This window comes from Sebastes umbrosus, chromosome 13 (assembly GCF_015220745.1).
Source record: "Sebastes umbrosus isolate fSebUmb1 chromosome 13, fSebUmb1.pri, whole genome shotgun sequence".
Taxonomy (NCBI): Eukaryota; Metazoa; Chordata; class Actinopteri; order Perciformes; family Sebastidae; genus Sebastes; species Sebastes umbrosus.
Window position 1 is genome coordinate 25214445 of NC_051281.1, and position 26800 is coordinate 25241244.

The window sequence follows — 26800 nt, forward strand, 5'->3', positions numbered from 1 at the left end:
TCATGGCAAACACCCATGGAGATTAAATAAAACTATGAAGACTGATGGCAAGAAAAAGTCAATTAAGGTTTCTTCCTGCTATTAACGACTGCGTTGGATTCATTACAGCTTATTCACAAAAGCCTCTTAGACTGGGAAAATCTACAGTCATTTATGAGTCTGTCAGGCACAAATAGAGCCACTGCAAACAGAGAAGTGGCTGTTGGTAATGAAGGGCTGAGTGAGAACAAATTAATTTGAAGCCTAACAGAAGATCCTCAGTCATTAAAGCACTTGAATAACTTGAGTAAATCACTGAGGATTAGTATTCATAATGGTAAAGTAATCTAATAATGTTAGAGGAGATTTTGTCATGGAGACGTGGGTGCCTGTTGATAGATAATCCTGCTCTGGAGATGCTCTGGTTTGTTATCTTGGACAGGGGGCTGTTGAATATGCACAGATGTTCTTGAGCACAGCTGTCGTCTAATTCTAATGCACATCGTTTTCTTCACATATTTACTTGCTGGACATTTTAATAATGTTAGTGTGTAGATCTAGTTTCATTGACTACATTTACATTCACACTAATATTCCTCTATTATTCCAAATATGAAAATATTCTGAAGGGTCATGTAAACAGCATATTCCATGTGGATATTCTGAATTAGGCCTTATTTTGAATGGAGCATTTACCTATTAAGATATGTGGGATATGTCGATATTATTCAGGTTTTAGGAGCATACTTTGGACGTGTATATAGCTCATTCAGAATATGCGTCTCAATCGGGGTTTTTACGGGTTTAAACTTTTGCGTGTTTACGTCCAGCTCTGTGTGTTATACACAATCCAACTAGCTGATAGTTAGCAGAGACGCATGCCCAAAAGAAAAGCCCACATTTCTGGTCGGAAGGAGAAACACACCTACTTTTACACATTATGAAAGACTTGGATAAGAACAGGTTTTTGGATATGCGCAAATATTGCAACGTTGACCTTTTCGAGCAGCTGGTTGAAGGAATGAAAGGGGGAGGCTGTGTTTGCACGGTCAAACAAGTCCACCACCGGTTACGTTAATCGGAGTATGCACGGCTGCATGTAAATGGGAATATTAGCGGGATATTCATTTTCATTAGCCATGTAAACAACCTGTGTATTTGGGGATAAGGGCAAAAAAAAAAAGAATATTTTGTACATGTAAACGTAGTCAGTGTGTGTTAGTTTGTGGTTAAATGATGTTATTCACATTACATTATAAAGTTAAAATTGTCATCAAAAGCATTGCTACAACAGCTTCCTCCTCAAGTGAAGGTGCTTGTGTCACCTTGGCCAAACCTAATTCAATTCTAAGATCAGGTTGAAACTAAAGCAATATGGAGACAAAAACAAAAAAAGCCTGCACGAGTTCTACCATTGTGTTTCTTTAATGCCTGAAAGGCTTTTGATCAAATCAGTCATGCAAACATTGTGCTGGAGGAGCAACTAAACATGAATCTAAATTAGTATTGTATTCATTTGATTTCAGACCATGCAGGGTTGGAGATGGAGGTTTGGAAGGGTTCGGATGTCTGGTCATGTTTTACTTGTTTGGGCAGCTAAATGCTTGTAAAACATCTGGTGGTGGTGGTTTCATACTCTCATAATTGATCTTTTTATGTACGGAGATGATGTGGTCATATTTTCTGCCTGCAGAGCTGGTCTACAACATCTGTGCACTCATTATGGTGCTGGCTCAGACATAGGATTTAATGATGAAGAAAATGATGCAATGATAATAAGGGCTAGATATAAAGAGGACAGATATGTATGTCCAGAGTTCTACGGTGCTCTTGATGTGAGCAGTGAGGTCAAATATCTTGGTCTTGGACGACAACAGTACTTATCAACGATGTCGTAAATTATATGGTAATGATATCACACTTGTACTTTGTACTTGTACTCTCACATGAGCTGAACTTAGTCTATGTGAAGGTCTATCTGTTCACTGTCTGCTGCTCTATACTGCTCAGCTATGGTGGGATCAATCTGCAGAGACCTACAGTCACTTACAATCATGCCATGAGGATATTGTGTGTGCCGAGATTTTATAGTGCCGCCAGTCATAAATTCTTCAGCATAAATTAACCCACATGTCAGGCAGTGAGAAGTAATCTTATCTATATATGGATATGTACAGTAACAGACGGACTGGCTAATCCTGTGATGCAGGTATCACAGTTGTGTCGACTCTGGTGTAAAGATGTGTTTGGGCTGAATGTGAGGCAAATTTTTAGACTAGGTGCCAGGATCTGAAATTAACTTTTTCCACTGCATGGCACTGTGGTAGGTAAGTATTTCTTTTGTCTGAAATTTTATCTGCCACTTTTGAAATTGATGTGCTAAATGAAGAAATAAAATTGTAGTTCTGAGGTCATTCAATGTTTGATATAGTTTACACAAAAAAAACATTATATGCAAGGTAAATTATAGTATTGGAATTACACTGTAGCTTCTGGGAGAGCCCTATTTTTCGGGGGTTGGAGGGTACTGTACACAGTGATGTATTTTGTTATTGTCATCTATAGTGGTTATTTGCATAAAAACACAATTCAAATGATTAGGAAATAAATTATTGTATTTTTATTTATATATTTGCTTTGATTAAAAAAATCTTGACATCAGCAGTTTTAATGGTGTATTATAAGCTGTTTAGAACTAGTGTTGGGAAGTTAAACAGGCCATAATTCCGTCTCTATTATCTATTTCATATTGCTGTGAAAACATCTCCTTCAAACAACTTGATTTATTCAAGTTTCTCACCAAAAACCTAATTTAATAAGATTACATTTGAACACATAATGATAAAATTAGAATGTATCTCCGCCCAATACTCATTTTTACTGAACAGAGCTTGAATGCATCTTAATGTATCAATCAATCAATGGAACCTCTTCTAACGTTAGTAGCTCCGTTATTTAGCCAAGCAGGACTGTGTTGCCCATCAGCTTCTAACGGGTAACGCTACTAACTCTCTTCCTGTTGAATTTAACACAGAAAAAAATAGGTTTGATAATATAAAGATATTGTTTGCTATGAAAAAAATCAATTTAACTCTAGTTTCACTCCCCATTTTTATTCTGGTCATGTGAGCTTTATTAAACTGTTAGTAACAATGCACCAATGACATTACATTCTGAGTCAGAAGTGTTCTCAAGACCAAGATCAGCAGGAAGTACTTCAGCTCTGAATAACACTTTGATTACTTTCTATGAATTCAATTGAAAGAATGCAGCACCATGTCTACACATAACACCTCACACAAGTCTGCATCAATCACAGTAAAGCTGAAGAGGCTTCCAGACTGAAGCAGATGTTGGTTTTACCCTGATTATATGAAGGTGGCAGAACAATACTCGAGCAGAGCAGAGGAACAAAGAGCAGACTGAACACAATGTCTCAGTTTCCTCTTTGTTTTCATCAGTCCACAACTTGGCAACACTAGCTGACTTTATGGAAGAGTCTGCTCCTCTCTGTTCATCATTCCAGCACAGACCCATTTAACTTCTCTGTGCTTTTAATGGAGCCATCTTTTATGGCTATAGGGAAGGATGAAGAAAAAGTAGTAAGGAGAAAAATAGACTGGTCAGAAGCATCACCCTGCAGGCTACTTGTCAACTCAACTTTATTATTATTATTAATAATTCCATAGTAGGCACTAAATGTCAGAATATCTCGGCCTCTGCTGCTTTGAGTTTGAATGTTCTTTATTTAATCTGTCTCTCGTTATTTCCCCTAACTTTATGAAAGTGCAATACTAAATCATTTAAGTACCCGTTGAATAAAACAAGCACACAGATTAACAAATTAACAAGCTGTACATTCAGTTTGGCAAACTGTGCACACAGTTTAATACAGTAGAGGAGAAATGTTTGGAAGAGTGCTCAGTCAAGATGCGCTCCTGAGAATAAAAAAAACTTCTCCTTCAGAATAAAAGGACTGCTTGTGAACAATATTATTTTTTAGGTGAGCCTTTCTTTTAGGTGGCTAAAATACGTTTTTCTGCCGTCCCCGTCAACAGCACTGTATTGCTTTGCTCTGGTGCCGGTGCTCCTGTCTGATTCTCCAAGCTGGGAGGCGCGCCAACCATCATCTACTGTAAGTTAATACACCTACTATGGATAAGTACCTCATACGACCCCACTTCAAAACACCCGAACTATCCCTTTAATGCTCTGAAAATTGAGTGAATCGTATTATGAACCATGAGCGACACAAACGTTTCTTCACAAGCTCTGACTCACACCGTTCCCTCACAGATCAGTGCTCTCTCACCCACACAGATCATAGGGGTTGAACTGATAACGGGTTCAGATAAAGTAGGCGCATGAATTTCCACTTCAATATATATCTCTACCAGATGACTCCCGGCGGGCTCAGTAAGAAGACAGACAAACGGAGAGAGAAGAGGTGAAAGAATGTGTGACTGAGTGTGTTTTGTTTGTATTAGCTCCATAACTGCTGTGGGATGTAGTTAACTTTTGACATTAACAGTCCTATCTGAGAAGTCACTGTGGTCCATTCTACTGAATGAATGAACATGCACATTGTTCTCATTTACCATCACAAATTATCATTCTAACAGTACAAGGATCACCACAAGTACTGTTTTTACCCTGGTCTATTTAATGATGGCTCACAGTAGAGGTTTAGGGTTGGCTTTGTTCTTGCACGAGGCCATCTGTCTCTGTCCAGTAATAATGTTATGTTACCTTTTAACCTTCTTGTGAAGGACTCATTTTTCTTTCCGGAGTTGTTGATGCTACCAAAGGTAAAAGTAATCCAATCAAGCAGCTGTGAGCTGTAAATTTAATCCAGCCACATCTCTTCACAGCTTCAGTTTTATGACTGTTTGGTTAGAAAATCATTTCGGAACGAGTGTGGTAATTATTGTTCAGTCTCTGGTGAGAGCGATGTGATGCCGTTGGACAATACTAACAAACCTGCTGTGACTGCAGCATAACCATTCGCATGGCCAATCAAGAGTAAGGAGTTTAATTCTAGACATGTCTGTGTTGCAAATGTAAAAGGCTTTTAGTAAAGAGCTGATGTTTCTGCCTTGTGTCTTTGTCAGTGTCACACAACAGAAAACAAATAGCTGTATCTGCAAACTGCAAATACCTTAAGCATTATAAAAGCTCACTGTGACTTGTTCACAGAATTAGAATGATTTGAAGGTCATCAAGTCAATATATCTGCACAAGAATTTCCAAAACATACACTGAATTGTACCTTCAGGATATGATGACAGAACGCTGAGACCAGCAGCAACATTACATAAGCTAACCGGCTGCTGTCTGTAGCTTTATATTTAAAAGACAGATATGAAAATGCCATTGATCTTTTCATCTAAAGGCTGCCCCACACTGAAAGAATTTTCCCAGGTTTGTTTGTTTCCAGGGTCCTTTGTTCCCAGGGTCCTATGTTTCCAGGTTTCTATATTCCCAGGGTCCTATGTTCCCAGGGTCCTATGTTCTGAGGGTCCTATGTTCCCAGGGTCCTATGTTCCCAGGGTTCTATGTTCCCAGGGTACTATGTTTCCAGGGTCCTATGTTCCCAGGGTCCTATGTTCCCAGGGTTCTATGTTCCCAGGGTACTATGTTTCCAGGGTCCTATGTTCCCAGGGTCCTATATCCCAGGGTCCTATGCTCCCAGGGTCCTATGTTCTCACGGTCCTATGTTTCCAAAGTCCTATGTTTCCAAGGTCCTATGTTCCAAGGGTCCTATGTTTCCAAAGTCCTATGTTTCCAGGGTCCTACGTTCCTAGGGCCCTATGTTTTCAAGGTCCTATGTTCCCAGGGTCCTATGTTTTCAATGTCCTATGTTCCCAGGGTCCTATGTTCCCAAAGTCCTATCTTCCCAAGGTCCCCAGGGTCCTATGTCCCCAGAGTTCAATATTCTGTTTACACATTAAGTAAAGTTTTCAAAAGGTTTTGTGTTGTCAAGGACTTCTCCCAGAGCCCTATGTTCAACTTCATGCTATGTTCCCTTTGGCGAGTTCCCACAATAGCCCATGTAATTTTAAGTGAATAGAGCTGGGGAACATCTTTTTCAGGTTCCCATTATGTGTTATATAGAGCTAGGGATCCAGCCCGTTCTCATTCCAAGGTCAACAAAAACGTACTCCAAACCATAATCTTCTCCTAAACCTAACCAAGCGACACCAATGGGTCCTGGCTAAGCATCCGTATTGGACGAGTTGGGAATGAGAACGGGTTGGGGGAACATAGGACCCCTTCGTCATGTTCCCATTATGTGCCATATAAATCTGGGGAACATAGGACCCTGGGAACATAGGAATGACCCCGCTAAATGCTCCACTGTGTTCACCAACTAGTTAATAACTTTGCTGGTTGTAGCTGGGCAGGTAGCGTAGGCCTATAGGTAGGTTTTAGAGCTTTTTAGCTAACAACAGCTACTTGTTGCAGCTGGAAACCAGATTGATGTGAGTAGAGTTTGCATACTGGAAAACAAAAACTAAAGAGCTAAAGGATGCTCTGTAAGGCTGAGGGTAACTGCAGTTCTGGTGATAATTCTCTATGGTTCGTCACTATGAACAACCCCTTGTAAAGTCTTGTTATCTTATGTTATTTTATTTTATGATGAGATAAGATAAAATAACACAAGATAAAATATATTGTGTTATTTTATCTTATCTCATCATATCGTGAATTCTTTTCTGTAAAATTCAATCCAACTGAATCATTAATATCAAATTCACTGATAGAAATGAAACAGCATCTTAACACATCATTGTTGCAACACAAGAACCATCACAACAAATTGAGAAAAACATTCCTTCAGCAACAATGACATGTTACTGTGATTCATCAGTCATCCTACAGGGCACATCCTCTGCTCTCATCTCCTGCTTTTTAATTGCTTTGAATGGTGAATGTGATAAAACGCGCCACTTTTTCTTTTTGATTGAGGCAAAGCTCCTTGAAGCGCTGCGTCCCCCAGGACATTAAAAGGCTCCTCCAACCCAACCTGCTGCCTGCAGCCTCACCCTCAGCAACATCCAACATGACAAAGGGCCCTCATTAAGGAAGAAAGCAGTTTTCCAACTTCAGGACTTCTGTGAAAGATCCCTAAAGAGAGAGAGCTCAGCAGTGTTTAGATCTGGTCTGGAACTGAAGACTTGAAACTTTGCCTTTTAGCTGTTGGTCATTTCTCACTATGATTTTTCCTTGTTAATTGTCTTGAAAGCACATTGGGGCACTGGTGCAATAAGTTGCTGTTTTTGCAGTCACCAGCAGCTTAGCCCATGGAAACAAAGGAAATGTTTGTTTTTGTAAAAGACTGAGAGTCTCAGTACTGAATTTTAAAGGAACGTTGTGTAGTGTTTAGATATATGGGCAGAAATGGAATATAATATTAATAAGTATGTTTTCTTTAGTGTATAATTACCTGAAAATACAAATCTTGTTTTCGTTACATTAGAATGAGCCTCTTCACGGAGCCGGCCGCCATGTTTCTACAGTAGCCCAGAACAAACAAACCAAACCCTTGCTCTAGAGAGAGCCATTTGTGTTTTCACGTTTTCGCGTCGGCCAACATAGTTGCTGCATGCTTGGCACACGGGAGAAGTTTCAGTTGGTTGCAATCTGCAACCTCACCGCTAAATGTTATCAGATCCTACACACTGCTCCTTTAACGTGGCATACATTAACGCCACTTCTTCTTCTTCACTTCTTCTACCATGCTAGTGGCAAGGCTCTACAGATGGTAATATACTGCTCCCGGGATGACGTATTTGTGTAGGCCAACCAGGAAGTTAGCATCGCCCAGGTTCCCTCGACAAAAGGCAATGGGATTTTTTTCCATTGGACCACTTTGGTCCAGACTGAAATATCTCAAGTATTGGATAGATTACCGTGAAATTGTGTACGCACATTCATGGTCCCCAGAGGATGCATACTAATGACTTCGGTGATCCCTTAACTTTTCATCTAGTACCATCATCTCGTCAACACTTTGGTTTATGAACTAATACCTTCAAAACTAATGGCATTCCCATCGCCACTACATACCAACAATAATAAGTGACACAAATTCACAAACACAAAGATGCTCTAAAATCTTTGCTGTAGTTGGAATATCTAGAAAGCAGTCAGGCCAATCCTGATCTTAAATGGGACTCACTTTTCTCTGGTTCCAGTCATTGCTTTATTGCAATTTAGATTAATATTCAACCAGAAAGAAAGATACATTTATGTTTATAAATTATGGTTAATATTCAATAGAAACACAGCTGAACATTATTCTCACACCAATGGGCATACATTATAGATCAGTTGATCTAAGAAGTATTTTTTTTAATTTATTTATCCAATGACCACTGATTTGAAATGAATTGATGTGAACTGGGCCTCTATCACTCTTGACCTGAGGTTTGAATCAGTGGTTCTCGTCTTAGCTTAAGACATCCTCTATCTGCTGCCTTGAAGCCAAAATTATGTTATGTATGTGTCATAAAACGCTTCAGTACATCATGAAATTCTAATCACTGTACTTACAAGACAGTATGAGCCTGATGAGTCTCCCACAGTGTGAGTTATGTGCTGCGAGTGAGTGCAGGCACGCCAGTAAGTCACCCATCTAATCTCTCCTCAAGGTTTTACTGCTGGGAACATCACTGCAGTCTGTGCTCCAAATGTCTGTGAAGGTTCATCTCATCAACTGCAACTTCATCACTAAAACGTCCGAATATCTGCTCTTAAAAAACAGTGGGGGGGTTTATGAGGGGGATAACATGCATATCAGATTTAACCACCTCCAATACCCATATCAGGATTTTAATATCAGCATTACCATGTGCTTTTATTTTCTAAATATTACAGCTGCACTAATCAATATTTCCACATTAGCAATGGATTTTTTGAATATATGTGTGATGTTGAAAGGCTTACTCACTTATTACATGACTTCCCTTCAGCTCCTCTGAGCGTTTTAGTGTCTTTCAGCTGATTGTTTTGGTTTTACAGCCTGTAAATCTTCATTTGGTTCAGCACCACCACCCTCATCAACCATGTTCCCAGCCAGGACACGCAGCTTATTTCAGCAACAAATCTCTGATATACCCACCGTACACTACTACAGTATAGCACCAGAGACTAGCTGGTGAACATACAATAGTGGGCCAAAACAGGGCTAAATGGACAGTGAACATTGGACTTAATATTGGTGATTGTGTCAGCAACTATTCACAACAACTTTATTATTTTTTAAATATATTTATAAAGTTGTAATCAATAACATTCATATTAATTAAGATATTATATTATATCAAGAATGGGACAATAATAACAATTCTGAAAATGTAATCATCGCATATAACATATCTAATAGAGAAACGGAACACTAAGTAAACTATATAGAAAATAATAATAATAATAATATTAATAATAAATTACTGGGGACTTTTGAAGAAGCAAACTATGAGAAACACATTAACTTATTAAATGATATTTAGTAAGCACATCCTGGGCAATGACTTCTTATATGTTATAGTAGAAAGTAGCAGCGAGCACAGCTCCAAATATTGAAAAGTACCGGGCAAATTATTCTTGCCCTGAATAAACTAAAAAAAGACCCTTTATCTGTGAGTGCCGGTGATTTGTTTCTTATATGTTATAACAAAAGGTGATCTTCTAAGCTTTTCTCTGCCTTCTTTTTGGCCAAAAATTATGAGAAAGGACAAGAAAAAAATAAGTGTTCATGAACAATAGTGCAGAAAGTACACGGCTCTGATATGAATCCAAAGCGTTTCTGCAAAAATTCTCAAACAGGATATATAAAAGAAATTACTTTAAAATGAGTTTCTTTGACCTTTGGGATGACTGGGCAAGAAATATAAAAGAGAAAGCTTTATTTCTAGTACTAGAGTTTAGGTCTAAAGTACTATGGATTGTACTACAAATATAATCACCAAATACTGTATCCTTTCTTTAATAGTTTCCATAATCCAGTAGTTTTTGCATTTGTTGTTGAGAAAGTTTATGTCTCTTAGGAGTAGTGCAGGGACACAACAACTTCATAAGGTTTATATGTCTGTTTTGAATCAATTAGTTCTGTTTTAAGGATCTGCAAGAGTGAGTTTTTCTTCTTCCCTTGTTACAAAAATTACAATATGTGTCAATTTAGTCATTTCCTAAAACCAATGGTACTTTTTTAAAATGTCAAATACTTCATGTTGAGCCAACCGTTGTGACAAGTGGAGAGAAAAGATTTGAAACGGATCACCTCACATCACACTACAGCATTGTGTGGCACCGAACAGTATGGTGTTGTAAAACAGATATGTAAACACACCCACGCAGTATAACCCATGATTTCCCCTCAGAGCGCTGACACACCATGCAGCTACACCATCGCCCTCTCAGCCATCTGCAGGATTGTCTCCGAGGCAGCTTGTTGAGTGCAGGCTGTCACACGTCGCGGGAAGTGTTGCCTTTAGCTATGTTAGCTGCCAAGAGGCCACAGGGCTCTGGAGCTTATTACTTAACTACGCTGCTGTCACTCAGTGCAGAGTAGATGCCGGGAGACGAGGGAAGGTTAGGGAGGCACATTCATCGACCTGCCCAAAGAGGCTCAATAAATCACCCCCCAAGGATTATTTTATATTTGATAGTAAACGGGTTGGAAAGAAGCCACCGAAGCAGCATAAACAGGCCGATGGGGAGTCAGGATGTGTAGTCAAACACAATAAATAAGTCCCATCGATCTGAAGGAGGTTTGTGGGTGGCAATTGGGCTGTCGCTGCAGTTCATGAGCTATGGCTCCGTTCTGGCAGGCCAGCAGAGAGTCGCTGATGGCAACAGGTAAGACAATGAGAGGCCCAGAAAGTTATGAATCCTCTTCAAGGAATAACCCACCACATCTACGTTGTTAGATGGTTTCAATTTATTATGTTTGATTGCAGTTTGATTTTCCAGTCTTTTCAAAATAAAATACTTAGTTAGACTTAGAAAAAGATCGCGGTTTGGGTTAAAATAATTCTGGGAGCGATGTAACTTAAGTATGGAAGTTACATGACAAATAAATCACCTTTGACTTCTGGTTTCACGCGACCCATCCATCCGCCCTGACTTCCTTCCCACACGTCATTAACCGCTCTTTATACTTCCCGGTTCACAATTACGTGGATTACATACCAACTGATTTTGTGCTGACCATCACAAAAAAATGTACACAAATCAGTACATTAAATTGTGTGAATATTTCACATACTGCTATGGGACTGGGCTGTTTGTAAATAATAATAATAATCCATGATTAAAGCTGGTACTCTTTTAATTTATGGAGCCCGGCAATACACTGCATTTTCCACAACAGTCCTGCAATAATTTCAGAATAAAAGCCTTGTGTTAACAAATGAAGGGATTCTGTCCACAAACAAACACTAGAGGGCTTTTATTTTGAAATAGGAGTTAAGTTGTTCAGTTAAAAATAAATATGAAATTCTTTTCATGTCTGTGACTTATTCTACATATATAGACATTGGAACTTTGGTATTGCTCATATGATGTCAATATATGGTCGGGTGGTAGGGTGAAAGATAGACAGGGTCATTTTCACTGTCACTCACTTATAAATGAATTATGTGTACAGTGCATAAAAATAAAATGAACGTGGATTTCCTCTTTAATAGGTCTTTTAGGGTGCCTTTCCTGAGCTCTGCTTTAAAAACAAGTCTGAATCTCAGGACATAACCACCAATATTGACTGATGAGTTTAAGCAACATTTTTCTCTAAAAGAGGAAAACTTCTGCAACACACTTAGCTGGTTTCAGCCTTCAGCTGTTTGTGAATGTCAAGAGTCCACTTTAAAGCAGTTTGAGATGTCAAATCATTTAAGCAAATCATTATGTGTTTCAGTCTATGGTAATTACCATGTGAGTGCACAAACACAGAACATTATTAAATGTAGGCTACTTGTTTGAGCAGGACTGCACAAACAGATTCATTTAATAGCAGTCAACTCGGAAGAATTGAGTGATTCATTTTTCTTTTTTTTCAAACAGCGATTGTCAAATCAATCACAGCTTAGGAACCATGACTAGGCATGGCGGGCCTGTCAAACTTTGTATTTCTAAACATGTTGAAGGGGTTGTAGGCTACATGGTGTTGTTTCTGTGCTTCCATGTCTTCTATGTGCATGGATTCTCAGCTGGTGAGGATGCTGACTTCTTGTCTGGCACAGGTACCTGTTACTTTAACCTCAGTGTTTTAGCACAATATCAATATCAATATCAATATCTACAAGATGTTTCTGAAAACATTGAGCATTAGAGTAGCAGAATATTGATTTATATTTGATCAGCACTGCCTAGTTTGAATGCTTGATTGGAGTTTGCGAGTGATTGACAGCTGCCTCCGTTGAATGAACAACCAATAGGAACGCTCTGTCGATGAAATGACCTGTGATTGGCAAAAGTCTCCCGTCACGGGCTAGATGATTTAAAGCCTGAAAACAGAGTCATGAGGATGTGCAGAAGTCTAGTTTTCTCTCAGAACACTTGAATTACAATATGCTGAAAGGTTAGTATGGAATTTTTGCCCAATGATGCCAAAAATAGTCTGCCTACTGCCACTTTAAATTGCAGGCTATGCAGTGTTTTGGTAAATGTCCACATTCATGATTTGGCCTTTTGTTTGGTAGAGATCATGCAGGATTTAATATCTGTTCTGCATTTCACACCAGCCAGAAGGTAAATGTCAGTCACACATATACTGCAAAGGTTAAGATGATATAGTGGCATCCATGTGACAATAGCATAGATCTTTTTCCGTGTTGTTTGACACTCAGTAGTGATAACACGGGTGAGGAGAGGATTATCACTGGACACATCTTGAATGAAAAGAGTTGAAGAATAACACTCCTTGCTCTCTTATTTTTCTCCTCTTATTTCTCTCAAGTGTCCGTGCACACCCTCTCTTCCCATCTATTCAGCCTCATCGAGTGATCACAAATAGCCTGCAAAAGTCAAAGGTCACAAGCCAAAGGCTGAAGGCAGCAAAACAGAATTACTATTCATTTCACAAATGCTGGCTCCCAGTGACTGAAAAAAAAATATCTAAAGCAATTAACCTTCTGTCCTGGACGTGATGTGTGGGCAACTTAACAAGGGTGTTCTCTGCTTTTAATTAGTCTCCAATGTCACAGAGCCCAACCAGGATTAAAAGTTATTTCAAGGTAAAGTGGAGCGGTGACAGGAACGTGGCCACTTTGGAGATAACTGACATCAGTGCTTACAACAGGAACGACTGTTTTCCAGTGTGCATCAGAGTGGAACTTAATGCAATGTGCAGCAGGTTTCTTTTCTGTCTGCCAACTGCAATAACAATTCATATTCAAATGATTGCATATTGCAGCAGAGTAAAGCCTGCAGCCATTAAGGAGGGGAGTGGATACTGTTGATGCCAGCAGACTGTGTCATGACCCCCCCTAGTAATATTCAGTAAAATGTAATATTCCATTATGAAGTCCAGTTGCCAGTCTATTGCTGCTTGAGTTGTTGTTTATGAGGACTGAGCTGTTATGAATTCTGAAGTAGTTATTATAGGCATGATAATGTGGCTGTGAGATGATTACAATATGGACTGGTGAACAAGTTCTTGTAAAATGATCAATTGCGCTGTGAATATTGCTTGGTCACATAGTTATTTGATTAGTTGTTCAACTAAAAACATTATTTCAAAGTGACTATTACTGAATATTTTAGATTTAGATTTTTAGGTACAAATATCACAACATCATGCCTTGTATATCAACCTTAAGAAACACATAATCCCCTCTCTATCTGGCCTCATCAATATTTATACATACACCAATATTGTCGTCTGTAGAGCAATAAAGCTTGAGTGAAGGCGCGTGGATGTGGAGCATGTACCGTGAATATCCCACAAAATTCCCACTGATATAAAGTACAAGCATACTGTTTGCATAAATGGCTAAATGACTACTGTTCTACATTTTGGGAAGACTGAAACGTACTTTTCCAATAGATACAAACTTAGAGACTGTCTTGACATCTGCGTAAATTTTAGACGTATAAGAATCTCCCTTACAGCTGAGGCCAAACAGCCTTACGACCACTTGAATCATTATATAAAAATGCTCTTGAAATTCATGATTAAAAAAAAGCACGTCAACATCCCCATTGTAGTATACTCACTAAATATAATATGTTCAATTTTGAAAATGTAATGCACTCAAATGTTTGCTTAATCTTAAAGATCATTCATACTGTAACGCTGCTCCTCCTCCCCTGATGAACATTAGCAGGTCTACCATTCGCTAGACCTCCTTTGACAAGTCATCCTTCATTTTTATGGCCATAAAACAATGGAACAATCTCCTAACAAAACTAATAACATCTACAAATTTCATCTCCTGTCTGAGAATGCGTTGAATACTAACACAGCAAACTTGGGGCGGGTGCATTTTGTCCTCTTTTAATACCTTATAAGTAATATAAGTTTCATTGTGGTATACTTCAAAGTATTTTTTCATAAACTAAAAAGTGGGCTACAAGTGTACTTGTAGTATAAAAACTATTAAACTAGTAGTTTACTGAGAGTATACTTTAAAGTATAATATTTTATATATTATTTATATATTTATTTCATAAACTAAAAAGTGGGCTACAAGTGTAAAACTAGTAAACTATCAGTATACTTATAGTATAGTTGCAGTACAAAATCAAACTTAGGTGTGAACTAGTTGTGTACACAAAGTTTACTATTCTTACACTTGAAGTATACTTAAAAGTATACTTTTATAAACTAAAAAGGGGGGACAATTTAGTTCCCAAAAGTATTAAAGTAGTAAGCTTATTTGTATACTACTAGTACATTGATATTAGTATACTTACTACCTACCTGCAGAGACTACGGGCAGACAATAGTAATTTTCTGAAACCCGGTATATTACATCTGTCCTTGTTTTATATAAGGTTAATGTTCTTAGAGCATTGTCCCTGTTCAAATAAAGTCACATAACATAAACAACTATCACACACTGAGGAGGGATATTACAGTACAGGTCGACTGATTAAAAATCAGTCAAGGCTGTCGGGTTTTAGTCTCCCACTTCTCTCTATCCACCATGGAATCACCTGTTAGAAACAGAAAACTAAAGCAAAGCAAAACCATCCAAATCACCTCGCCTCTGTTGATAACTGTGGTAGTGTTATTGAAGAGTGGAACCTTCCAATAAACTGAGCTAAAAACAGCAATAAGGCACAATTTCAAATAAACAACACATCCAAAAGCTTTAATACATATTTATATTGTATATGTGATGGTAGCAAGCAACCAACACCAAGGAGTAGGTAGATCCAGTCAATTTCACTTTCCTCGGTGCTCAATATGAACCTTTTTTTGTTTACTTTTTCTGATGCTGCAATATCACTGCAGTGTTTCTGAATATATGATTTGGAAATGTAGTGCAGGCTTATTTATTTTCAGATACGCAATATCCAACTGACTAGAAAGACTATAAGATGGGAAAATAACGGTGTTTTTCAGACATATATTGTCGTATTGTACAAAATTGATAAGAGTATAAATTTTGAATACTGGCTCTTTACCATTTTTTGGCCATGTGGGGGCCATTACGACTTCGCCTCATAAAGTTTTTATAGCTAAAGTGTTAGCTAACACCGATTTTAAACCGACACGGAGCAACATTAGCATTCGTTTGCGATATTGTTTCTCTCTATGAATGTAAGTCTAATATTCACTCTTCTCAGTTTTGGTCTCCACTAACTCCTGAGGGAAATATCTTGCTCTTTAGCTGCTAAATGCTCCAACATGTTCACCAGCTAGTCACTAACTTAGTCTGTCTGCTCTTTGGTACTGGTAGTGTCCATTTGGTTTTCAGACATTTTTCACAGAAAACAGCTGCGTGCTTTGGCTGTAAAGAGGCTGATTAAAGCAGTGAGACGGCCCCAAAACAAGTTGCGGGCTGCAAAACCAAAACAATGAGCTGAAAGACCCTAAAACCTTCCATAGAGCTGAGGGGAACTGCAGAGTTTGATGATAAATCTCTGTGAGTTTTAACACAACCAGCGACCCTTTTCACATTACACAACATTTGATCCATTGTTCGTATAAAAATATTGATTAATGCAGCTTTAAAGGACCAGTGTGTAACAATTAGGGAGATCTATTGGCAGAAATGAGTCGTTGTGTTTTGCTAGCTTAGAATGAGCTGTTTGTATCTACATTGGGAGCCGGTCCCCTCTCCACGAGTCCGCCATGTTACACCGCCATGATTCTACAGTAGCCCAGAACGGACAAACCAAACACTGTTAACTTTTCCTGCTTGGGCCGGAGTCGATAACGTTACTCGTTCCCGTTGTCGCCGCCGCTCTCTCTCTCTCTCTCTCATGCTTCACCACTCACTTCCCACATACACACACACTCTAAGCAATCTACTCGTACAACATCTGGCTCTAGATAGGGCCACATTTTCACATCGGCCACCGTAGCTCTCCTACACGCTTGGCACACGGGAGAAGTTGTAATCTACAACCTCACCACTAGATACCACCAGCTCCTACACACTGTTCCTTTAAATTAATCTGAACGTAAGTAAGTACTATTTATCAGTGTTGTATGATGCTGTTGGTGTTGTACCCCTTAGCAAGAAATCATTCTCATGGTGCTTCTCTTCACTCTCTGACTGACAAAGGTTAGTAGACCCTCTTTACCATAAATACCAATCTCATTATCTTTCTTTTTCCTCCTTGTTTCTCCATCTCCTCCAGCTAATCACCACATCGCTGTCACAGTCACTGTCTTCAACCTCCCCCTCAATATCATCATCATCATAACTGCCATACCCTCCTCCTCATTTCCATCATGGACGGCCCATCACAGTCGCAGCATGATAATGTTCATAATCATGTCACCATTGTCATCCATTAACACCATTCGATGTGAATATCTGTAAGCACGTTCAAAATGACATCCAAACAGCAGGACAGAAACAATTATGTTCTATTAGGCAATTAAGCAGTGCATGGATTGTGACTAATGGATAAAACTCCATTTTATGATTGGTTGTAATGCAGCTGACCCCTCCTCCCACATCCATCTGAGGTCATCAGAGCACAGAAACTCAATTTGATTCACACACTGTTCAATACTTAATACATAATTAGGCCGGTGAGGATGTACGATTGGCTGGTAATTGGATCAGCACAACTGAAGTGACACAGTCCTGTACTCCTCATACATAGGTGCGTATGAGTAGATGGAATATAAGGCCCGTTCATTATTAAATTTGTATATGAATAAGAAAGAACCTTAGATTAGTTGATATGTCAGTATCTTGTTAAAGGAGCTCTATACGGAACTCAGAGCAAAGCTATGATTGAGGGATTGCTAGCCAGTGGGACCAGTGGGCTACCTCTGGGTCTGAGAATTCCAGCCAATGCGGAAGTGCCCTAAACTTGTGTTCTTCCTAAGAATGCAAGGGGGCGACTTTTCTTCTTGCAAAAATAAGTCAGATTGTATAGAAGTCTATGAGAAAATGAGCCACTTGATTTATTACCTCAGTAAACATTGTAAACATGAGTTTGAGGTCTCAATCACTAGTTTCAAGTCTTCTTCAATACAGCATGATGTTCATTTAGTAAATGATGGTCCCATTTAGAATCAAATAGACCATAAAGCAGGGGATGCTTTAGGGCGGGGCTACTTTGTGATTGACAGGTCGCTACCACGTCGGCGTTGTCCGGTCTGGGAGTTGTCTGTGTTTTGTTTTACAACTTTAACCCTTTCACTGTGTTTTCAGTTCATGAAAGTTAATTATAACCTTTCAGGTCGCCAGAAAACTTCTTATCTCTTCTTATTATTCAGCGTTCGGTTGCAGCTCTCGCGTCATTTCTGGTTGCAAAAAAAACAACATGGTGATGGCCATATACCAAGATGGCTACGGCCAAAATGCCGAACTCGAAGCTTCAAAACGTCAGTCCACAAACCAATGGGTGACTTCTTATATACAGTCTATGAGTGGGACACACAAACAGGGACTCACATGCACTAACATGCTCGGAGCTCAGATTACAACACACACAGAGGGAGAGCAACTTCATCCTCTGCTCATCCTCTATATCTTTACATAGCAAATAGTTGTTTGCTGCTATATTAATGTTCTGAATGTCATATAGAGGACCTTTAAAAGATCAATGGCAAAGGAGTTAGCAGAAAGTCACCATGTATCCATCATTAGTTTTTTTTTCTGAAGGGTGCTGCGAGGCTGATTAAATGTCTCAGAGACTCTCAGTGGTGCTGATACATGGCTGTCCTGAGGACTAAAGCTTAGTTATAGTCTCAGTGCTAACCCCTCAACGGATGCATACTACAGATTTTGTCCTGGTGAAAAACATCTTCTAGAGTTGGACCTTCCAAAATTAAAAGGAAGATCTGTGATCGGTTTATTGATGCTATTTAGGGATAAAAGGTGTTAGTGTCTCATCATTATTGATCTGTTGTTTTATTATTTACATTCAAAGCATTGCCAAGACTTGGTATTCTGATTACTTTTGGTTACTTTAATATGCAGGAATTTCCTAAAAAAACCAACGTATAGACTGACACAAAAATAATCCTTCTCAATCATCCCTTCTGACCCATTAGAAGTGTGTCGTGATGTCTGTATCTGCAGACACCCTGCAGCCCTCTGCCTAGATTTTCTCTTTTCTTATTATTTTGCTGTGTTCTGAACTCTTCTGGGCTTCAGCAAAAAGTCTTTGGGTCCCACGTGGGGGTGTAACCCCCAGCCAATAACAGCACGCACAATGTGCAGCCCGTTCAGGCGCCAAATACCGCCGCTTTGTTGCGCCCCTTGACGTCTGATAACAAGGCACAAGTCCCCCTTTAGCTCTTTCACCTCATGCAGTATGTTTGCCTTAAGTCTCTCTGTCTGCGCTATACCAACTTCAATCAGGGCGCTGCACCTCACAGTTTGAAAAGAAAAGGTGAGTTTCAAAAACGAGTTCAGTGTCAAAAAATACACCTGTCGCTATTTTACAGTGCGTTTTCACTGGCATTTCACTTGAATTTCACACAAAAGTGGTGTATTTTATTGCCTATGGAAGTTTTTATTGGACTTTATTAGTTGTAAGCCACAGAAGACATTCCACAAATGTGTACCATGATCTGCAAATATTTCACTATCCACAAACATGTAATTTTGTATTTGTGTTGTGTAAAGTCACATCCACAAAAATAAAGGGCGATTTGCAAATACGCATAACTTACTCTGTAAATATGTATTTTAAGGTTTACATGTAAAGTGATATCTACACATTTGTGCATCTATTTCGCATTTGCAGATCACTTCCTGTGGATTTATGGGCCACATGACATTTGTAACTTTCCTCCTGTTTGTTTACAGAATTTTGTTCGATTGGTACCGCAGCAGATCTGTAGATAATAGTTGTAATCCACAGAAGACATTCCACAAATATGTAACATGATCTGCAAATATTTCACACAAGTTATACGTATTTGCAAATCGCCCTTTATTTTTAATATTTGCAGATCATGGTACACATTTGTGGAATGTCTTCTGTGGGTTACAACTAATAAAGTCCAATAAAAACTTCCATAATTGCCTTCCGTTTCACAAGTATCTGTAATCAAGATACATAAGGCAACATAAGAAAGTGCATATTTTGTATTCCACTGATGCAACTGTGAAAGCCTTGAGTAATTAAGAAACTCTACATACGACACAAAACAAAAGTCTACTTACATACAACTATGCGGCTCATTGACCTTGCTACTCAATCAGCAACCAGTCAAGTTATAAAATCAATGTGAGACTGTAAAAAGACAAAATGAATTCTGATGCTGTGATTCAGACCCACGGAGTTGAGGTTAGGAGTATTTGGTATACGCTCAATCTCAGACTGATCCAACATGACATCATGGGTGACTGTGTTCAAACAATGAGTGGTGATGTGTGTGTGTGTGTGTCAGTAAACACACAGGATGTGTGGTGATGGCACACTCTGGAATGCAGAGGGAAGTAGCACAACACAGATATGTTACCACGGACTAACTGCTTGTTTCCAAAGTGAAAACACTTTGCTTGGGGTCTAGTGAAAATATCTGATATTTAACACCAAAATCAGTCATCAGTCAAAATCAGTCATCTATTCTGTCTGGGAAGGCAATACATTTGTCCAAAAAACAAGAGAAGGTTATATGTTGCCCTCACTATACATACTTCTAATTCAGTTCTTTTGCAAATCTTAAAAATATCACACCTGCTGCCTTTTTTCAGCATGCTCTCTTTCTTTAGAACACTTTCTTTTCTGCAACTATAGGCAGATTTTCGAATGTCCTTCAAACTGGCTGTGCATTTTATTCTAAATGAAAGAAAAGAATTAAAAGAGTATTCTGGTTGATTTCCATGACCGTAAATGTACCTGTAAATATACTAATAATTACTATGTAATAATGTTACAGCCATTTTCACACTTTTTTGAAACTTCCAGAACCAAAATCTGATGCTTTTTAAACATGAACACACAACAGATTGCTGAAGCCTTTTAGATATCTTTTGTTACTTCTTTTATATTGGTGCTAAATTAAAGCAGCATTGGGTAGAAATGGAGCAAATATGATTAAAAAAAAGTTATTTTTATAAAACGGTCACTATATCCTGACAGTAGTGCATGAGACAGGTAATCTGGAAAAAAAAATGTGCCTCTGTGTCCTCCGGTGCTCCTAACAGCATCTGCAAGATTTCACATCCCGGAGAAAAACAACCAATCAGAGCCGATCTGATTCAAATATGAATCAATATTCTGTTACTGTTCTGTTCTGCTACTCTTGTAGTATACTGTTTAGCTGTAAAATGAGAAAGTTTGTGACCCGGCAGCCATGTTGAGATCAGTTGAGGAAATACCAAGCACCGCCCACCAGCTGGAGCAAGTGAGTAAGTGATTGACAGCTGCGTCTGTTGAATGAACAGCCAATAGGAATGCTTTCTCTCTCTGAAATGACCTGTGATTGCCAGTCACAGGCTAGATTTTCTAAAGCCTGAAAACAGAGCCATGAGGAGTAGCAGAAGTCTAGTTATCTCTCAGAACACTTGAATTACAATATGCTGAAAGGTTATTATGGATTTTTTGCCGAAAGATGCTAAAACATTCTGCCTACTGCAGCTTTAAAGCTGCGTCATTTGATTTTTTTTAATTAAAAAAAAAAAAATTGGGCCACTTTGAGGCAGCAGAACAAGCTGTATAAAGCTGTTATAGTGAACGAGTGTTGGCAAACAACTGCCTATTTACACATCCAGCAGACAAGGAGCAGCATTAGAGTTAATTTGGAGTCATGTTTCTGGCCACCTGGCAAATGTAACTAATATTTACTCTCCTTTCAAGCTCTGTTTGGTCTCTGGCAACTCCTGAGAAAAAATATCTGGCTCTTTAGCTGCTCAACGCTCCGCTATGTTCACCAGCTAATTGTTAACTTTGTCGGTTTACCATTTGGTGCTGGGCAGGTGGCATAGCCATTTGGTGCTGGGCAGGTAGCATACAGAGGGTTCATCAGAGATGCCTGCTGCTGCTGCTGCTGCTTAAAACAAGGTTGATGGATGGGAGTAAACCAAAACAGTGAAGTTGCTGGTTGACAAAAACAGAACAATGAGCTGAAAGAGACTAATACGCTCAATAGAGCTGAGGGCAGAGTTGGGTGATAATTCTCTGTGAGTTTGTCACGACAAGACACATCTTTTACATAGAGAGGCGAAGTCCCTCCCCTTCTAGTGGATCCTAAGGGACCTTATTTCGGAAAAAAATATCCATGGTATTGAACAGCGAGACACAAATATTCTTTTGATCCCGTTTGAATTGCACCATGAATCCCACATGAACAACATAATCTTGCAAGTAAAGAAAGTCGCAGTTTGCTGTAGTATCATTTAGTTTTGTGTGAAAGGGCGGGACTCTCTATTACACACAGTCAGTTGATTATTGCAGCTTTAAAGGTTGTACATATTGTTGTATAACCAGGAAAATAAATTCCCATTTCTTAATCCTTTACTAAGAAACTTTTTTGACAAATATGCATTTGGACATTATACAGGGAGTAACAGTGAGTTTATCTTTAACAACTTCCTCCTCCAGTGTCTGGAGTTGAGTTCCTGACTGTGTGTCCTGCTTCTTGTCAGTGTACTGTTTATTCATGTGGTCGTTCTCTCTGACCGCTCTTCTGTATTACTAAGGGACTTTGGGAGTTTGTCTGTTGTCTGTTGTTGCTGTTCTCTCTCTTTTCATGTCCGCCTATCCGCAGTGGGGCATATCAGCATCCGTTAACATCTCTGAGTCCCTCCCTTCTCATGTCCAATACTAGCTGATATCCACTGGACTGAGACGGTGCTGATGTCCTCAGGATGTCCACCCCAGTGCTCACATTCTGTTTATTCTGAAAATTCTGTTATTAAAACTTTATCTGGGTTGGCCAGCAATTGGCAGTTTTGGCACTCATTGCAAACCTGACTGCCTGGAAGGAGAGTCCTTGTCTGAGAGGTCTTTTGTGTAGTTTCTGTCTGTTTTTTAAATTTTCATGGCAGTATTGTTTTTGTTCTATTTGATACTAGGTTTTGTGGGAGTCTTTTTTCTGAGTTTTCTCATTTAAAGGGGACATATGCACATTTTCAGGTTCATACTTGTATTTTGGGTTTCTACTAGAACATGTTTACACACTTGTTTCGACTGTTATCAGGCCATTAAATAGGTTATCAGTCGCTATAAGCACCAAAGATGTGGGTCATTAGGGGCCTATACGCCTCCTACGTTGTATGACTGAATTAAACGTCACGTTTTGAACACAAACAAAAGTGTTTCTTTAGGTTTAGGCAACAAAACTACAACTTCTTTAGGTTTATGCAAAAAAAACTAGTAGGTGTAGTAGGCCCCTATTAACCCACATCTATGGGGTTTATAGTGACTGATAATGCATATTTAATAGCCTGACAACAGTCTAATTGGCTGGTTTACATGCTTTAATGTTCAAAACACATTATTTTCCTCATACTGTCTGTCTGAATAAACCTGTATTCACACTCTGTCTGAATGCTCTGTTTTAGCGCCTGTCTCTTAAAGGCCCCCCTCCCAAAAAAGCCCAGTCTGCTCTGATTGGTCAGCGTGTTCCGGTCTTCCGCATCTTCACTGTAACCGTCTTCATAGCGTCACTGCAGCCAGGCACTCAATCTGTTTCAACTACACTGAGTTTAGAAGCACTTCTCTCAGTGACTGTGTAGTTGTGACATCACAACCTTACGGAAGTCCTTGCGGCTAGTAGAAAAGCACAGTTTCTGAATACAGGCTGTGTGCATTTCTTCATGGTATTTACATAGCACCTACAACTGCTTTATAATCAACAAAGACACGGAAATCTCACTTTCTACAACATGAAACCTTTAAAACGTGGACAAGAAGCCCTTTGACGCTGTAAATAGTGGCTACCTTAAAAACTGAAATATATTAATTACTGAAAATATGACACCCATGCTGCCATATATTCAGTATCTTCAGTCCTGTATTACCACATTTTGACTGGACAAGCAGTAGTTACTATCACAACAAGGTTTATCCGCACTTTCAGTTCGAGAGCACACCCTAAACAAAAGCGGTTTGTGTGTATCAGCGTGTGAAATCAATCATTTGAATGGTCATGACATTGGAACTGAAGCCTTTGTCACTTCCACCTGTGGCACAGAGTCAATGTGGTGTTTTCACTGCTGGCGTCAACAGATGAAGAGGCTGTCCGAGCAACCCAGGCAAAGATGGTAATATATCAACATCGCACAGACACACACACACACACACACACACACACACACACACACACACACCACCATACATAGTGGCCCATTTATAACATTTCTGTTAACACTTTTCAGAGATTTCCACTGTTATGTGCACACTGAAGTCCCCAAAACTCGGACAGTATACGCTAAATGCAAACAGACACTCTAAGATAATTTCTTTGGTTAAACACAATTGGCAGAACAAGGTGTATTTTTTTGAGATATTAAACCAACAACTTACCAAGAAAAATGATGGTCTGCTTCCTGGCTGTCTTGACCTTTGAACTTTCATGCTTGGGTGCTCTTTGAGCTCCCTTGATGCCGGCATCCACGGATGCTAAAGGTTTCCGCAGGACGAGGACCATGGCCCGGCACATGATGGCCACACAGATCAACACGACTATGTAAATGACGAAAGCCACAAAGATGCTGGCCCTGTACATCACCCAGCGCTCCCTCAGATTTGTACAGAAAGTCAGATTCTGGACGGGTGTGTCTGCCCGGGAGGGAATGTGTCCCTGCGTTCCCGTGGCAACCAGCAATGGCAGGGCCACAAGCACGGACACCAGCCAGGCGAAGGTGATGAGGGCGGAGGTACGTTTTCCACCCAAGGCTTTGTAGCGAAACGGGTGACAGATAGCCACGTAGCGCTCAAAGCTAAGCGTGGCCACGTTGAGGATGGTGGCATAGCTGCAGGCCTCGAACAGGAAGTTGTAGATCTTACAGGAAGTGTTCCCTCCTGCGGACGCGAACGGGAACCAGGTGGCGCTGTAGAGCTCCACCGGCATGCCGATGAGCAGCACCAACAAGTCCGAGCACGCCAGGCTAACCATGTGGTTGGTGACGTTCTTCTGCAGGTAGCCGTTGCGCTTCAGCACTTGCGTCACTCTGATGGTGACCGAATTACCCACGATACCCGTCACCAGGATGAGGCTGTAAATGACTGTCAGGAAGATTTTGACGGGGTAGTTGGGTTCAAGCTCCCTCCAGTCTTTCTCGTCTGCTATCTCTATTTCCTCATCCATGGTTACGGAGTGGTGAGCTCAGATTTCCCCAGGTATTGATTTTGTCCTTTAGCTTATCAGTTCTGCTGGGCGCCGTCTGTGTGATTAGAGCCGAGATCCAGAAATGAGCCGTTTTCCAAGGTAACAACTTACAATGAAGACTTTTCTTTGTCTGGAATTATTCCGGATTCTTCAAGGAGAGTATCCCAGCGGGTGGTAAACTCCAAATCTCAGTAGGTGTATCACTTCATCCCACTCACTACAGTAGAACATATGAGGACTCTTCAGTACTTTCTACTAAATATTCAACGTCTTATCACCAAAAGTCCAGTGTGTGGCCACATGCCTAGTTCATCTCCTCCCATTCCTGATGATCATCTGGGATCCCCGAGAGTCGTCACTAGTTCTAGTCCAGAGTCGGGTGGTTTCGCCTCTGAGCAAAGTGTTAGCCAACACTCCACTCACACAAATGTCCTCCTCCCGCCCACCAGGGCAGGGCAGTTAAACATTAAACAGTAGGACAGGCAGCGTGAGTGCTGAGGTCTGGTTTCATTTCTTATCATCAGTATTAATGTGTCTACCTTTCACAGAAACACTTTGTTTAACTCCAAGTTATACTAAAAATATAGTTAAATACGCATGAATCTTGATGCAACTTGGAAACTAATAAAACCAGGAAAAAAAAACCTGCCTGACTTTAACTGAATAAATCAAACTGGTTGAGATTAACAATCTAGTAGTTTTGTTTGGAGATCATGTTAAAGATAAAGCTGACATTCAGAGAAGAAGTGACATTCACCTTAAACATGGCTGTGTGAATGTGGGAGAGAAGAACTATTTATGGTGCCGTGCAATGCAGTGCAGGGAAGTTGAGAACAAACAGGAACCGGAGCTGAAATAAACCAGGCGTAGCTGCGTAGGTGAGGTAAACATCATTTCCACTGAGTTCATAGAGATAGTGTTCATATTAAGAAAATGCAACATAAACAGAGTCATGATTGGGTGATTTGGGTGGCTGATAAAAGGATACTCTAAGAGAGACTGGTTTTCTTGTGTTTCACAGATAATGAATGATTCATTTTTTCCTTTAATCCCTTAAAACTCCGACAGCCTGCAGGCGGGCCTGGCCGCTATTCTGTCTTTCAGAGGTTGTTGCGGGCTCAGTTTTCAAGCTAGAGTGAAGATACTGGTATCACCTAGCTTGTCAGGAAGATTGTTAAATAACGCTACAAAGTTATGCAAAATTTTGGCGAGGAAAAACTGGCATTGGCCTGTCGCATCATAATTACGGAGCCTCGTGTTAGTGCAGTCAGATTCTCTTAACACCACGGTTGTCTTTTCCTAAGTACTTATGAATTCTCCTTCACATCTTTCCTTGACCTCATGACGTTTTCCATTCGAGGTCAAGGAAAAATGGTTAGGAGAAGACGTTAGGATGTAATTTTTGGACTTTTTGACCGCAGCCTCAGAGTTTTCGGTTCCAGAACAGCTGATCAGGGTCAGTTCAATCAACTCTGAGTAGGTTGAACCTGAACATAAAAAGTCATCATCAATAGAGCTCTGATAATACGATTCACATGGCGACAGGTAAATAAAAGGCAGAGCTCCATTTTAATCCAGTTGACGTAGAGATTGTAGTACATGTATGTACAGTATATGCTGACTGTGCACATATATCTCTAAAAAAGTCAGAGCGGGGAAAAGTGTTGATAATATAATAAAGTTTTATTCAGTGTGGTCCGATAATTCATCTTTTACCAGACTTACATTTCCTTAATGATAAAATGGTGGAATCTGACTGTGTATTAGACTGTAGCCTGCATTACATCTACAATATGTTTGTTCAGCTCTGATGGGGACAAAACACAGGAGCAGCAACTGAAGATGAAAAATATAGTTGAAGATTCAGAAATATATTTAAACATAGAGACATGATTG

General features: G+C 39.6%; 1 protein-coding gene across 2 annotated transcripts in view; it reads right to left on the reverse strand.

The window, feature by feature from the left end:
- gpr39 (G protein-coupled receptor 39) overlaps positions 1 to 25284 on the reverse strand; it is a 40718-nt gene extending 15434 nt beyond the window's left edge. For both annotated transcript variants that reach the window (XR_005209692.1, XM_037790775.1), the window contains exon 1: positions 24100 to 25284. Coding sequence is in view for 1 of the 2 variants with exons in the window: in XM_037790775.1 (XP_037646703.1) it covers positions 24100 to 24883 (784 nt within the window). In the remaining variant the exon portion in view is untranslated. The remainder of the gene's footprint in view (positions 1 to 24099) is intronic.
- Between the last annotated feature and the right edge of the window lie 1516 nt (positions 25285 to 26800).